This window comes from Lepisma saccharinum, chromosome 4 (assembly GCF_977018435.1).
Source record: "Lepisma saccharinum chromosome 4, izLepSacc3.1, whole genome shotgun sequence".
Taxonomy (NCBI): domain Eukaryota; kingdom Metazoa; phylum Arthropoda; class Insecta; order Zygentoma; family Lepismatidae; genus Lepisma; species Lepisma saccharinum.
The window spans coordinates 35,391,717-35,406,042 of NC_139232.1; the positions used below are offsets into that span (position 1 = coordinate 35,391,717).

A 14,326-nucleotide genomic window follows, 5' to 3' on the forward strand; every position below is an offset into this window, starting at 1 on the left:
ATGATACAAATCTAAGCAATTATAATACAATAAAGCGAGAAGTTAACCGCACGTTTAGAAGTAAAAAAGGAGATTACTTGAAAAGCAAAATTAACGAAATTGAAACAAACAGCAAAAATAAAAATATCAGAGATTTATATAAAGGTGTAAATGAATTTAGAAAGGGGTGGCAACCTAAAGTAAACTTGATAAAAGATAAAGACGGTGATTTTCTAGCTGACCCAAGCGATATTCTAAATAGATGGAAGAACTACTTTAATGACCTTTTAAATGTCCATGTAGGAGATAAATCAGAAGTAAATGAAGTACACACAGCAGAACCTTTAGTTCAAGAACCTAACTTGACTGAAGTTAAAGATGCTATTAAAAGGCTTAAGAATAACAAAGCACCTGGCATTGATTTAATACCAGCTGAGTTAATTAAATATGGTGGAAATTCATTAATATGTCAAATTCATAAATTAATTTGTTTAATATGGAATAAAGAAGAAATCCCTCAACAGTGGAAAGAATCCATAATTGTTCCTGTGTTTAAAAAAGGTGATAAAATGAACTGCAATAATTACCGTGGAATTTCTCTACTCTCAACAACATACAAAATATTGTCTAACATTCTTTTAACAAGACTAACCCCATATGCTAATGAAATTATAGGTGATTATCAATGTGGATTTAAACGTAACAGATCAACTACAGATCAAATTTTTCACATCAGACAGACACTTGAAAAAAAGTGGGAATATAATCAAAATGTCCATCATGTATTCATTGATTTCAAAAAAGCATATGATTCGGTCAAAAGAGATAAATTATATAATATATTAGTAGAGTTTGGAATACCTAAGAAGCTTGTTAGTATGATAAAAATATGCACCAGTGAAACAGAAAGTAAAATTCGTGTGGGTAATAATATGTCTGACAAATTTATAATTCACGATGGGTTAAAACAAGGAGATGCATTATCTCCATTGCTCTTTAATTTTGCCTTAGAATATGCTGTAAGGAAGGTAAAAGAAACTAAAGAAGGACTAAAATTAAATGGTGTGACTCAGTTGTTAGCATATGCAGATGCTACCTGGGGGATGATATAAATACGATTAAGAATAATGCTAAAATATTTTTCAAAACTGCTAAAGAGATAGGTTTGGAAGTTAACAAAGAGAAAACTAAATATATGCTTACAGGCCGAAACCAAGTGTTAGGTAATAATCAAAATCTAATTATTGATAACAACTCGTTTGAACCAGTTTCCAAATTCAAATACTTAGGAGTAATATTAACAAATGAAAATTATATTAAAGAGGAAATAAAAAGTAGGCCTAATTCAGGAAATGCATGTTACTTCTCTCTTCATAAACTTTTGTCTTCTCGTTTAATATCTAAGAAACTAAAAGTTAAAATATACAAAACAGTAATTTTGCCTGTAGTATTATATGGATGTGAAACTTGGTCCCTTACATTGAAAGAGGAACATAAATTGAGAGTATTTGAAAATAAGATCCTTAGGAAAATCTTTGGACCTAAAAGGGATGAGGAGACAGGTGAGTGGAGAAGGTTACATAATTTAGAACTACATAATTTGTATTCATGTCCAGATATTATTAGAATAATTAAATCAAGAAGACTTAGGTGGGCAGGCCATGTGGCACGAATGGGAGAGGAAAGAGGAGTTTACAGGTTTCTTGTTGGGAAACCAGATGGTAAGAGACCTGTAGGAAGGCCAAGACGAAGATGGAGGGACAACGTTGAGATTGACCTAAAGGAAATCGGTAGGGATGGAAAAGAGTATATAGATCTTGCTCAAGATAGGGACAGATGGAAGGCCTGTGTTGCTGCAGCCATGAACCTTCGGGTTTAAGAAGGCTAGAGAGTTAGTTAGTTAGTTAATATGAAACCTCCCCTCTCGTAATTCCGGCGCAAATATAATCTGCTCGCTTGGCACCCAGGGTGAGGTGAAAGGAGAGATTTGAGGGATTAAAGCAGGAAGTAATCCAGAGGGACCGAATAGAAACGAGGGATAGGGGGGCCGAACTTTCACAACATTTACGCTCTGTACCTCTACATTCTCACAAACATTTTTGGCCTCTTTTTACAGGACCTTTACAAGTCCTTCACCACTCCCAAGGCTAAACTACACAAAGCCCAAGGCAAAAAAGTTAAGAGTGCAGTCTCAAACTGTAGGTCAACTAAGAGTGAGGAAGTGGAAAATAGTAATATATAAAAAGGAAATGATAGAGCTAACTGAGTGAGGTATCTTGATAAAATGACAAATTATGGTAGAAATATTGTGCAATGGAGAACCCACCATAAGATATATTTGGTGCACACTTTTATGCTCTGCATGATGAAAATTCCTACTGTGTATGCATGTATATGTATATGTATATACTATGAAGACCTTTGTTTTTCAGGTTCAAACATCACTAACAGAAAAGGAACTACAGGCCTACGCAAAGTCAGGCTCAATTGCTGAAGAAGTTCTAGCTGCTATACGAACAGTAGTTGCCTTTGGAGGACAGGAAAAAGAAGTTGAAAGGTCAGTTTTGTTTAAACAAAAATATATATTTAAAAACAATAATTTTAAATAATTTGTTTAATGCTGAATAAAAATTGCAACATTCAGGAATATTGCCATGAAAATTTCAAAATTATTGTAAACTTGAACTTCTTGAAACATAATTGCATGTCATGAATTTCAGTACACCATAAAATAACATACTCTTTAAGAGAGCTTGCAGACCAAAGTGACAAGTGGTTACACGTCAGACCAGAATTTACTGGACGTGTGACCAACAGACCAAGGAAACAGGTTGATGATACTGAGAAAATGGCCCAGACATACACAACTTGCCATGCCACTCTGATGTAAAAGGTTGCATTTATTTTTGTAGTTTCTTTTAAAGTGACAAGTGCTGGTGACTTGTCACTTTTCGCTTGTCACTTTGGACTCAAAGTTCCCTTAATATGCCCCTGGGATCTTTCACCTTTCCTAGCAATAGGTGAAGCTCTTGGTAAATCCATAACTTTTGAACATATACATACAGACACATTTTCTTTATGTATAATGTGTAACATTTATAAAAAAAAAAATAATGTAATTAATGAAATATAACAAATTACTCCAGGTACAACATAAATCTCCAAGAAGCAAGGAAAGCTGGAACAAAAAGAGGATTGATGTCTGGACTAGGTGGTGGTGTTATGTGGTTCATCACTTATGCCAGTTATTCATTAGCTTTCTGGTACGGAGTAACCCTGATTATTGAGGAATCATCTGCTTATACACCAGCAGTTCTGGCTATTGTAAGTTTTATGTTATAGCTTGCCTGCATATATATTTTTATACTGATATGTTGATCATATATAATAAATAATTTGTGCATAAAAGCATATTTTTAGTCAGAATTTAATATAGTAACCAAATTTTTAAAAATGTAATAAACTTTGCAGTTTCCTTTGCACTTATATTGTACTTCTGTTTAGGTATTCTTCGGTGTTCTTACTGGGGCAATGAATATAGGGCAAGCGTCACCTTACATGGAAGCATTTTCCACTGCCAGAGGGTCTGCTGGAACTATATTTTCAATCATCAACAGAATTCCATTAATAGATAACCTGTCCAATGTGGGAGAGAAGCTAAAAAATGTGACTGGATCCATCACATTTCACGATGTTCACTTTGATTATCCATCACGACCTGATGTTAAGGTAATGCCCAACCACATTTCTATTTTCCAATAAAAATGCCACTATAGAAATTTTATGTAAAAGAAAAAAAACGACTCAGCCAGAATTCAATGATTAACAGCATACCTACTGAACCAGTCCTTTATTTACCACATTTCACTTTCCATTCTATTGTGAGGATTACTGTTGCCTGTACTGTTGACGGAAATACAAACTGTGAAATAACACACTTTAATGTTCATTTTTCATGTTTCTGGAAGGCGTGAGGTGCATTTTCTACCATGTTTTGTCACAAAATGATGCGAAATTAATTACAAAATGCGAAATAAACTCTAAAATATAGAACACAATATTCAGCACATTAAATTCATCAACATTTATTTGTAGCTCTGTATACTACAATATGCAAATTCATTGAAATAAGTAATAAAATTTAATTATGTTAATTTAATGTTATTATTATACTATGTGGACATTTATAGGGTGACATATCTTTCACGAAGAGCTTAAAAAATTAGTGTATTATTCCAGATTCTTCAAGAACTTGATATAACAATAAACAAAGGCCAAACAGTAGCCTTGGTTGGAAGTTCTGGCTGTGGGAAGTCAACATGCATTCAGCTGATACAAAGGTTTTATGATCCACTTCAAGGTTCTGTAAGTATATTTTGTTTATATTAAATTTATTACAAGAAGTAGTTTTGAATAGCAATGTTCACATTCTATTCAACATACTTTTTTTTTTATTTCATTATTTTGTCACATTTCTAACTCTTGGGTAGATGAAGATGAATGAACTGATGAAATGGATAATAGGACAAACACAACATTAAACTCATATGTTACCTGGCTTTGTAGCACATTATGCTGACCACATCACCATAAAATCAGCTATTTTTTGTAGTGTTCCATTATTCAATATGCTATAAAAATGTGTTTGCAGAATGTTAAGTAGCTGTAGTACAGTTAAACAACAATCCACTGTAAACACTCTTATTGCAAGTACAACAAACATGCATTTTACTTTGTGTCCAATGTGCACAAATTTAAGAAATTCTCAACATTAGTATATTTCAGAAATATTGTAGTAGAAGAAACTTGAAAAGAGATCTTGTGAGTAGGAACTGTTAATTGTCAGTATTGGAGAACCAAAGAGATCACAGAGTACTCCTCATTTAATGAGTTGAGTTGGTGTTTTAAGTTCACTTTATGCACAGTAAGGCTAATTGGAACTGGACCTATAGTTTAAAGTGGGATCCACCGGGTATCGAACCAGGGGCCCCTTGTCCTCATTTAATGAATTATTCACAACGTTCTTTTATGACAATTTCAGGTTAAACTGGATGGAGTGGATATTCGAAATCTTAACCTACATTGGCTCAGAAGTCAAATTGGAGTTGTAGGACAGGAACCTGTACTTTTTGGAACAACAATAGCAGAGAATATAAGATATGGAAAAGAAGATGTTACTCAGGAAGAAATTGAATTTGCAGCCAAGGAAGCTAATGCTCATGACTTTATAATGAAACTTCCACAGGTAAGACTGACGACTTGGTAAAATTTAAACTAGTGTCACTGAGAAATGGAAATCAAGTATATTGTACTCTAACTAAAATTTAGTTTTTATTAATTATGAATGGTCTCTATAGATTTATGGAATTAGAAATTCTTTATTCATGGGCAAATTTCAGCCTGCAAAACCTGCAAAACTTGTATACTAAATATACAAAATATACATACATACATATATATATATATATATATATATATATATGGATAAAAGCAAGGAGGGCCAAAAGGGCTAAGTAAAAATCAAATAAGGTAAAAGGAAACACTCACCGGACAGTAGGAAAATTCAAAATTTTCGCTAATTTATAGCATCATCGGTGTGAGAAGAAACAGAAGACCTTCTGGAACTTCTGTCTTCTGTTTCTTCTCACACCGATGATGCCATAAATTAGCGAAAATTTTGAATTTTCCTACTGTCCGGTGAGTGTTTCCTTTTACCTTATTTGATAATTATATATATATATATATATATATATATATATATATATATATATATATATATATATATATATATATATATATATACACACACACACACACAGGGTGATTCTAAAGGTATAGTACAAACGAAAACCACAGATACCTCCGTGAGGAGCTAGACAACGCCGAAAACGTGTGAAAATGAACTTCACACCTCTGTACAGCCAGTACCAGTGAAGATAGAAAGGCGGAACAAACGAAGTCAAAAGGAACACCAAAGTCGCCCATCCGAAAAACACTAGGCGGCAGCTGCATGGGATTCCACAAAGGAAATAGGAGTGTCCCGCAAGACAAGTGAAGGGAAAGGGTAGCGATCGACAACGGTAGGGAGAAAAGAAGCTATGAAGCATGAAGTAACAATTGCACAGTGGGAAACAAACACCATGACTGAAGCAGTGCAGTCGAGAAAAGTAGTGCGGAGTTGCAGAACCACGGGAGGACGATGTAGGATGTAAAAACACACCGAGAATGCAAGCAAAGTGGTCCGTGACACTCGACAGGCAACAGACGCGTACATGGTTCGGGGCAGAAATGGCGGTGCTGGCAGTGCAGTGCAAGGGGAGTCCCCAAAACACAGTGGGGAGACACCGCAGCGAGAACAAAGCACAGTGCAACAAAATAGAAAGAGGACCGGACGGGGAATGGTACCTGCCAAGGAGACAACAAATGCGGGACGAGGGATTCCCCGTAGCAGCACCGAGGGGATGTCACACAGAGGTCGTGCGCCAGCAGGACAAACACAGCAACTACGGGCACAGGAGGTTATTGCTAATGAAAGGTGCACGTACAGATAGGACCACGTACCCCATACTGACGTTGTAACAAACGTTGTGATGGGGCCCAATCAGCCTCTTAGAAATGAAGCCGGAGGCACATCGCTGGGTGGGAGTGGGCGAAAGGCTGCTGGAGTGTCGTACGGACCCCACCACTCCATACGGTGGACGACACTAATGGACGAGGTCGGAATGTTTCCATCCCGATCACCAGGTCCACCGTTCCCAGACCTGACGCGGCTGCTTGCTTCCGAGCGTAACCCCAGCTGAACAACTCGAGTCCCTCCTCGGCCGCAGCCTTCCGCTCCGAAACCAAGCGTGGCCTCACACCACTGCAGCCGCACACTGCCGCGTGGGTGTGAGACCGGGCCGAGCAAGGCTGGACAGATAAACTGCGTGGGACAATCGTGCAATGAAGCTACGTGGGGGTATGCACGTCTGTTCAACTGCTGGGTTACCCCACATTGGTGTACACAAACACCACACGATCGTACGTAGTGCTCCCCGTCGGCCCGAGCAAGACGGACGAAGTACGTGTTGTGGGTCAATGGGGCTAGAATGAAGGACGCTGCATGTGTTCCACGATGACAAGGCCCCAGAATACATGGCCCCACCTGACGGCAGTGGTCAGGTAGTGAAGAGCACAGGCACGGGTGGCTCAGGAACGTCAGCTGATTGTACCACAGCGCCGTGCGGACGTGTGGGCTGATTGGAAGTGCAGCGTCAGGTAGCATGTCAGTGAAAGAGCCGGTGCGGTTGTGGTGTGCTTGACGTACGACAATTGAGTACGTTGTTTCGAAGCCGTTGTGACCAGTGTGTGTGTGTGTGCCACCTGTGCACTGCAATACAGTATTCCATAATTGGCACTATCCTCACCGTACCATGGAACGCTACACATTTGTAGAACTGAGGGACATGCATTTTGTCTACGGCCTTGCAGATGGCAATGGCCGAGCAGCTGCACACCTTTATCGCGGACGGTATGCGGAGAGGCGACAACCCGACAGCAGGTTGTTTTTGAACGTGCACCGCACCCTTGGTGAATCGGGTGTGTTACGTGCAGGCCATCATGTCGGTCACCCAAGACATGTGCGCACCGTGGCGGTCGAGGAGGACGTACTTGCTCGCGTGGACGACACACCGTCCACTAGCACCCGTAGCATTGCACGTGCAGTGGGAGTATCACAGTCGACAGTGTGGCGTGTCCTTCATGATGATCTGCTGTATCCCTATCATCCACAGCGAGTCCACGCGTTGCAGGCTGGGGATTACCCACGACGTGTGGAATTCTGTCAATGACTGTTGCAGTTTTGTACCGACGATCCCCGTTTTTTGCGCCATGTGCTTTTCACGGATGAGGCAACATTCACCCATGAGGGCATCTTCAATTGCCGAAACAGCCATGTGTGGGATTATGAAAATCCACATGCAGCAGTCGAGGTGCACCATCAGACGCAGTTTGCAGTGAATATCTGGGCAGGTATCATCGATGAACAGATTATCGGTCCATACCTGCTGCCACCATGTTTAAATGGCCGCCTCTATCGCACCTTTCTTGCATCTGTCCTTCCAGAGCTGCTAGAAGATGTACCCCTCAACGTGCGACATCGTATGTGGTTTCAATTGGATGGAGCGCCTGCACATTTTGATGGCACAGTGAGAACCCTTTTGCACCATACCTATCCACAGCACTTGATCGGCAGAGAGGGCCCCGTCCCCTGGCCCGCCCGTTCGCCTGACCTCACACCAATGGATTTCTTCTTGTGGGGCCATGTGAAAACACTCGTCTACGAGACCCCGGTGCCTGACAAGGAAACATTGGTAGCGCGGATACTTGCAGCATCGGCCGAGGTGTGTACCATGCCAGGGATTTTTGATAGTGTTCGCCAGAATTTCCTGCGACGCTGCAATGCCTGCATTGAATGTGGTGGTCGTCAATTTGAGCAACTTTTGTAACAACGTCAGTCCGGGGTACGACTACGTACTATGTACTATTCCTATCTGTAAGTGCACCTTTGCGTGGCAATAAACCTCCTGTGCCCGTAGTTGCTGTGTTTGTCCTGCTGGCGCACGACCTCTGTGTGACATCCCCTCGGTGCTGCTACGGGGAATCCCTCGTCCCGCATTTGTTGTCTCCTTGGCAGGTACCATTCCCCGTCCGGTCCTCTTTCTCTTTTGTTGCACCGTGCTTTGTTCTTGCTGCGGTGTCTCCCCACTGTGTTTGGGGACTCCCCACGTTCTGCATGTGTTTGTTTCCCGCTGTGCAATTGTTACTCCATGCTTCATTGCTTCTTTTGTCCCTACCGTTGTCGATCGCTACCCTTTCCCTTCACTTGTCTTGCGGGACACTCCTATTTCCTTTGTGGAACCCCATGCGCATGCGTTGCGCAGCTGCCGCCTAGTGTTTTTCGGATGGGTGACTTTGGTGTTCCTTTTGACTTCGTTTGTTTCGCCTTTCTATCTTCACTGGTACTGGCTGTACAGAGGTGTGAAGTTCATTTTCACACGTTTTCGGCGTTGTCTAGCTCCTCACGGAGGCATCTCTCAACAAAGTGGAAGGGGAACTTTCATCTCTATTTCATGGGAGGTATCTGTGGTTTTCGTTTGTACTATACCTTTAGAATCACCCTGTATATAGATAAATAAATAAATAAATAAAAATAGTATGACAGATACAAGTATTCAATTGCATTTACCTTATATTAACCTTTAGCTGACAGAGCCTCGTATCTGGAAAGCCTTTCTGGATGGAACTTTTCAAGTGCATGTTTTTCAAACTTGCCACAATGTTGAAAAAAAAAAAAGGTTGAGAACTAATTGTCCCAGGGAGATGATTTTTTTTATGACAGGTGAAATTTATACAATATGCCTGCCTCCCAGTAATGAGAACAAGAAGAAATTAAATGTAAAAAATAAATAAATGTATTCGGCAATTGTTTCCAACACAGCAGACCGAAGTGAATGAAAAAATGTAGTATGTAGCATTGGTACATTCCTACAACTGTGCAAAGTTTCGTTGAAACTGATACTTTTCGGGGGGGAGGGAGGGGAATAATATCAATTTATGAGAGCAGCTGTGTTACCAGCTTATGGATACAATTTCCGGAATTTCACATCTAGTGTTGGCCCTATGGAAGGTGGGACGGACTAAATTTAGAGGAAAGTATGAAAAAAAACTACCCTTTGAGAAATATAATGCTTCTTCCCAAATTTGGAAGAAAAAGCAACATTTTCACAAACTATAATTTCCTGGAATTTTCCAAAATTGGGACAATTCCCCTGGACAATTTTCACATGCTTTTATTGCATCTAAAGATATCAGTTTGGCAGTTAAGCAGAGATAGATATTTCATTCTAATAAGTTCAAGTTTAATTTTTCCATGCACTTTTTGTTCACAATCAATTTCGCCACGTGTCTGGTGGCTTTGTTAGGCCTGAAATATGAAACGTCAACTCAGAATGAATTACACGTTTTTATGTTCCCATTATTACATGTTAAAGTGAAATATATATCGGAAAAAAAGTGATGGCTGAGGAGTTATAGCCCATTTTATAAGACCTACACCATAAAACTTAGAGGAAAACAAACTCAAACTCCACTTGCTAATAATAGTAATGGATATGTTGTTTTGTAATTCATACCTTCATACAGTGGCGGATTAAGCTTCCTCGCCGCCCCTAGGCACAAACTTAATGTGCGCCCTTCTCAAAAGAAAAGTAGTAACTTATTTGCAGTATTTTTACAGGCTAATACAAAAATTAGTGAACCTACTGGAATAAAAAACAAAGGATAAAAATCAATAACAAACAATTCATTTTCTGTATGTGCTATACCTAAAATTATGTAATGTATTGAGAAATTAAATTCACCACTCACCACTTTTCGTGTGATGCTAGAATATTTGAAATGCTTTTCCAGTCTGCAATGCCGTGAGTTGCGATGTTTGTCTTTCCCTTGAACAATCAGCATGATGCACAATAAACGGCACCAGTGCTGCACAAATATACCAAATAATTCCGCAAAATTGATTCGCCATTTACAAGTTTACGAAAAAAAAACACTATTATTTAAAAATCTTGTCTTGCCTGCTATGAGTCTTCGCCATTTAGAAAAATCGTTTTCAGCATTCTGATTAATTCCACGTCTTAGAAGAATGTCAATTGTAGACTCATTCAGACACCACTCGGCAGGATCGTCACTAACGAAATTTGCACTCTCACTGTCACAATCAGGAACTCCTACGAACTGAGGGGACACTACCTAAGGTGCACTTTCTTCCTCCACTAAACCCACAATATTTTCGACATTTTGCGTTTCACAGAGTTCACTTGATGTAGCCGCTTCCACTTCGGCTTCCACTTTTTGAACTGCTTTCTGAAATCACTTGTTCCTTTCGCCTAAAAAACGTGTCCACTGTACCAAGCTTTTTCTGTAAGGTAGCTCCTCTTTCACGATTTGCGTTTACAAGTTTACGATAAGCTGCCCCACTTAACTTTGTTCGCTTCATGCTGCCTGCTGCATAAAAGAAAAGAAAAACCACCAAATCGCAAACGCACTAGCAACAAACTGAATGCACCAGCCAGAGAATACAGTAAGACAAAAACTAGTTGCTGTCCACGCGAAAGCTGCACTCACTCACTCACTTATCAGCAGTGTTTATGTGTTTATTTTTTTTTTTAAGACTGGCATTGTTACAGGTGCGAGTTTTAAGCAACCAGTCTTCTTTCCTGCCTGGCCATTAACAAAAGCTTAGTGGAAGATCAAGGGTTATGTATTTACACAAACAAACCAACAAAGGCTGGGCGGCTTGCATTATTGTTTATTTATTTATTTATTTATTTATTTATTGAAATTTCCAGTACAGCAGAAGCCATTTTAAACCAGAAAGAAACAACAATAAAAACAATAGACTAAGATTAAAAACAAAAGAACGGATAACACAACATAAACAAAAATAAAACAAGCCAAAAATGTACCAAGGTAAAAAGATCAGTTTCACAAAAGCATTACTTATGTACAATTTTTTCTATGTTGCTGATAAAAAATGAATATGAAGTGAATATATCTATTTGGTTTGAGATTATATTGAACTGATTCGGTAGCCTATGGAATAGTGATCGTTGTATGAGTGAGAGCCTGGGAGTTGTAGTGTGGAAAGTTTCCTTGCTCCGTGTTTTATGTCTAGGCACTCTGAGTGAGAGTTCGTGGAGTGGGATGCTGCATCTTAAGTTTCCATTTATAATCTTATATAGCAATTTCATATCTGCAATGTATCTACGAGTTTCTGGAGTATTAATATGCAGATTTACAAGAAGATCTCTCTTAGGCAGGTGTCTTAGGGCAGGCACTCTATATCGAACGATGGAGAGGAAAAAGCTGAGAACACTGTCGATCTTGGAGGTATGAGAATGGGCAGCCATGTTCCAGATTGGTGAACAATATTCTAGAATGGGGGACACAAATATCTTGAAGTAAATGGCAAGTGCTTTCGGGTTATTGATTTCGGTGAATCTGTAAAGTAGGCCTAGCATACGCATTGCCTTTTTTGTGATGGTTGATATGTGATTATCGAAATTTAGTTTTGAATCTATGAGGATACCTAGATCTCGGTGTTGTGCTTCTTTTGTTAGAGGGAGGTCGGTGAGTCTATAATTACCTTCAAGAATGTTTTGCTTCAATGAAATTGTTATGTATGAGCATTTAGAAGGGTTTGTGGACAGTTTCCATCGCTTACACCATTCAGAGAATATGTTAATGTCATTTTGGAGAATTTGCATGTCTGATGGCTGTTTTATTTCTCTCATAATCTTGCAATCATCGGCAAACATTAGAATTGTGCTTGAGATGGGGGAATTAAAGAGGTCTGTGAGATCATCCAGATATAATACAAATAACAGAGGGCCAAGAACGCTTCCTTGCGGCACACCAGATATAACAGGAAGCCAGTTAGAATGAGTTCCAGAAAGTAAAACGCGTTGTTGTCTATTTCTTAGATAGTCTTTCACTAATTTTAACGTGTTTCCAGTGATGTTAAATCTGTTAGATAATTTATGCAGTAAATAGTGGTGATCCACTGAATCAAAAGCTTTGGACAGATCAAAGTAAACAACATCTAACTGATTACGATTAGTAATTGCGTTTATGGCACAGGATTGCATACAAGACAGATTGGTAAGGCATGAAGAATTTGGAAGAAAGCCGTGTTGTGCTGGGTTAATGTAAGGGGATGTGAATTTCAGAAGTCTTTTTTTCAGAATTTTTTCACAGACAATAGCAAGTGTGGAAAGGAGAGAAATGGGCCTATAACATGTAGTATCGTTAGCATTTCCAGATTTAAAAATAGGAATGATATTTGCTTTCTTCCATTGAGTGGGAAAGCAGCCTTCAGAGAAGCACCTATTGTATAACATTGCAAGAGGAGTAGCTAGTGAGTGAGCTGTTTTTTGAAGGAAAATAGTAGGAATATTGTCTGGTCCAGATGCTCGGTGAGAAGAAAAGGAGGTAAGGAAGTGCAAGACTTCTCCTGGTTCTGTAAAGACGGTAGAAAGAGAGTGAGAGCAGATAGATTTGATAGGCGGGTGATCTAAAACATCATTTGAAACAAAATTATTTTGAAATGTTAGATTGAATAGTTAGTTGAATAGTTCAGCTCTATCATTACCAACAGCGATAAAAGCCACAGCAAGGGTTAAAAACAAATTGATTGTCGCCTGAAGGAGGCAGAGCAGACGAAACATTTCTTGATAACACATAAATCTGATACATCAAGGTTTCTTTCGTATGAAGCGAAAGTGTTGCAAACCGTTGATTTGAAACATTGGTTTCATAGGTCTAAATTGTCACTGTGTACGTAAGACACTTTTTATTATTCTTGATATTCTGGAAAAAAGATTTGCCGCCCCCAAGGGTTGCCGCCCCTAGGCACGTGTCTAGTGGGCCTATTTGGTAATCCGCCACTGCCTTCATATGTATACTAATGAAAAGAATGAACTGAAATATTATGTTCAGTTTTCAAGAAATGGCACGTTAATTGCTGCCCATCCATCCTCGATGGGGTCTTTCACAGTTTGTCTACTAAAAGTTAAATATTTTACTAACTAACACTACAAAACACACATAAAAAATCTTATTTGTGAACACACTGTTAAGTCTTGTTTCCATGTTAAAAAAACAAAAACATTAAAATGCTGACCAAGACAAAATTTATAGTATAAAAATATACCCTAAAAACGTGATGTTTCCACCCTCTAACAGGGTCTTCTTCAGACGAATATTCGCAATAAATTTATAATGGTCAGAATTTTAATGTGGTTTTTTTTGTGAAGTTTTGGGCTATATTAAATTTTACTTCCTTGATAAAAAATTCTCACTGCTCTACTTCTCCACTTATTTCTTTCCTGTTGTCATTGCTGTAAATGATCACAATGCACCTACATTTAGTTTTCTGTTCCACAAGTACAGTAAAGCCATGCCAATGATGTATAATATCAGACATAACACCATATGTTTAAACTCCTAAAGGCAGGCAATCACAAAAATATGTGAATTGTTGATTTCTGTTATTATGTTATCTCGAGTAATTTTTCTAAAGCAGTTGCATCACATCTTCTGTTGAGAGTTTCTGAACAGAGACACTTTTTCAAGTGAAACATACCATGTAGATTTTTAAGCGAAAAATGCAGGCTTGACCAGGACTCGAACCTGGGTCTCTGGCATACCATGCCATTTCTACCACTGAGCTACCGAGAATTTACATTTCTATGCTGGGAGGAACCAGGAAACGTCTACGTCTACAGTGTTTCAAAGCCAACATATC

The 14,326-nt window shown here is 38.9% G+C and overlaps 2 protein-coding genes across 2 annotated transcripts in view; one reads left to right on the top strand and one right to left on the bottom strand.

Moving 5' to 3' along the window:
* The window catches only part of LOC145986417 (centromere protein S-like), a 710,010-nt gene that overhangs the window by 88,515 nt on the left and 607,169 nt on the right, over positions 1-14,326 (bottom strand). The gene's annotated exons all lie outside the window — the stretch shown is intronic.
* LOC145986414 (ATP-dependent translocase ABCB1-like) overlaps positions 1-14,326 on the top strand; it is a 129,824-nt gene that overhangs the window by 36,292 nt on the left and 79,206 nt on the right. Inside the window, exons 7-11 of the mRNA XM_083120401.1 lie at positions 2,412-2,536; positions 3,126-3,303; positions 3,484-3,708; positions 4,219-4,344; positions 5,021-5,224. Of these exons, the coding sequence (XP_082976527.1) occupies positions 2,412-2,536; positions 3,126-3,303; positions 3,484-3,708; positions 4,219-4,344; positions 5,021-5,224 (858 nt within the window). The remainder of the gene's footprint in view (positions 1-2,411; positions 2,537-3,125; positions 3,304-3,483; positions 3,709-4,218; positions 4,345-5,020; positions 5,225-14,326) is intronic.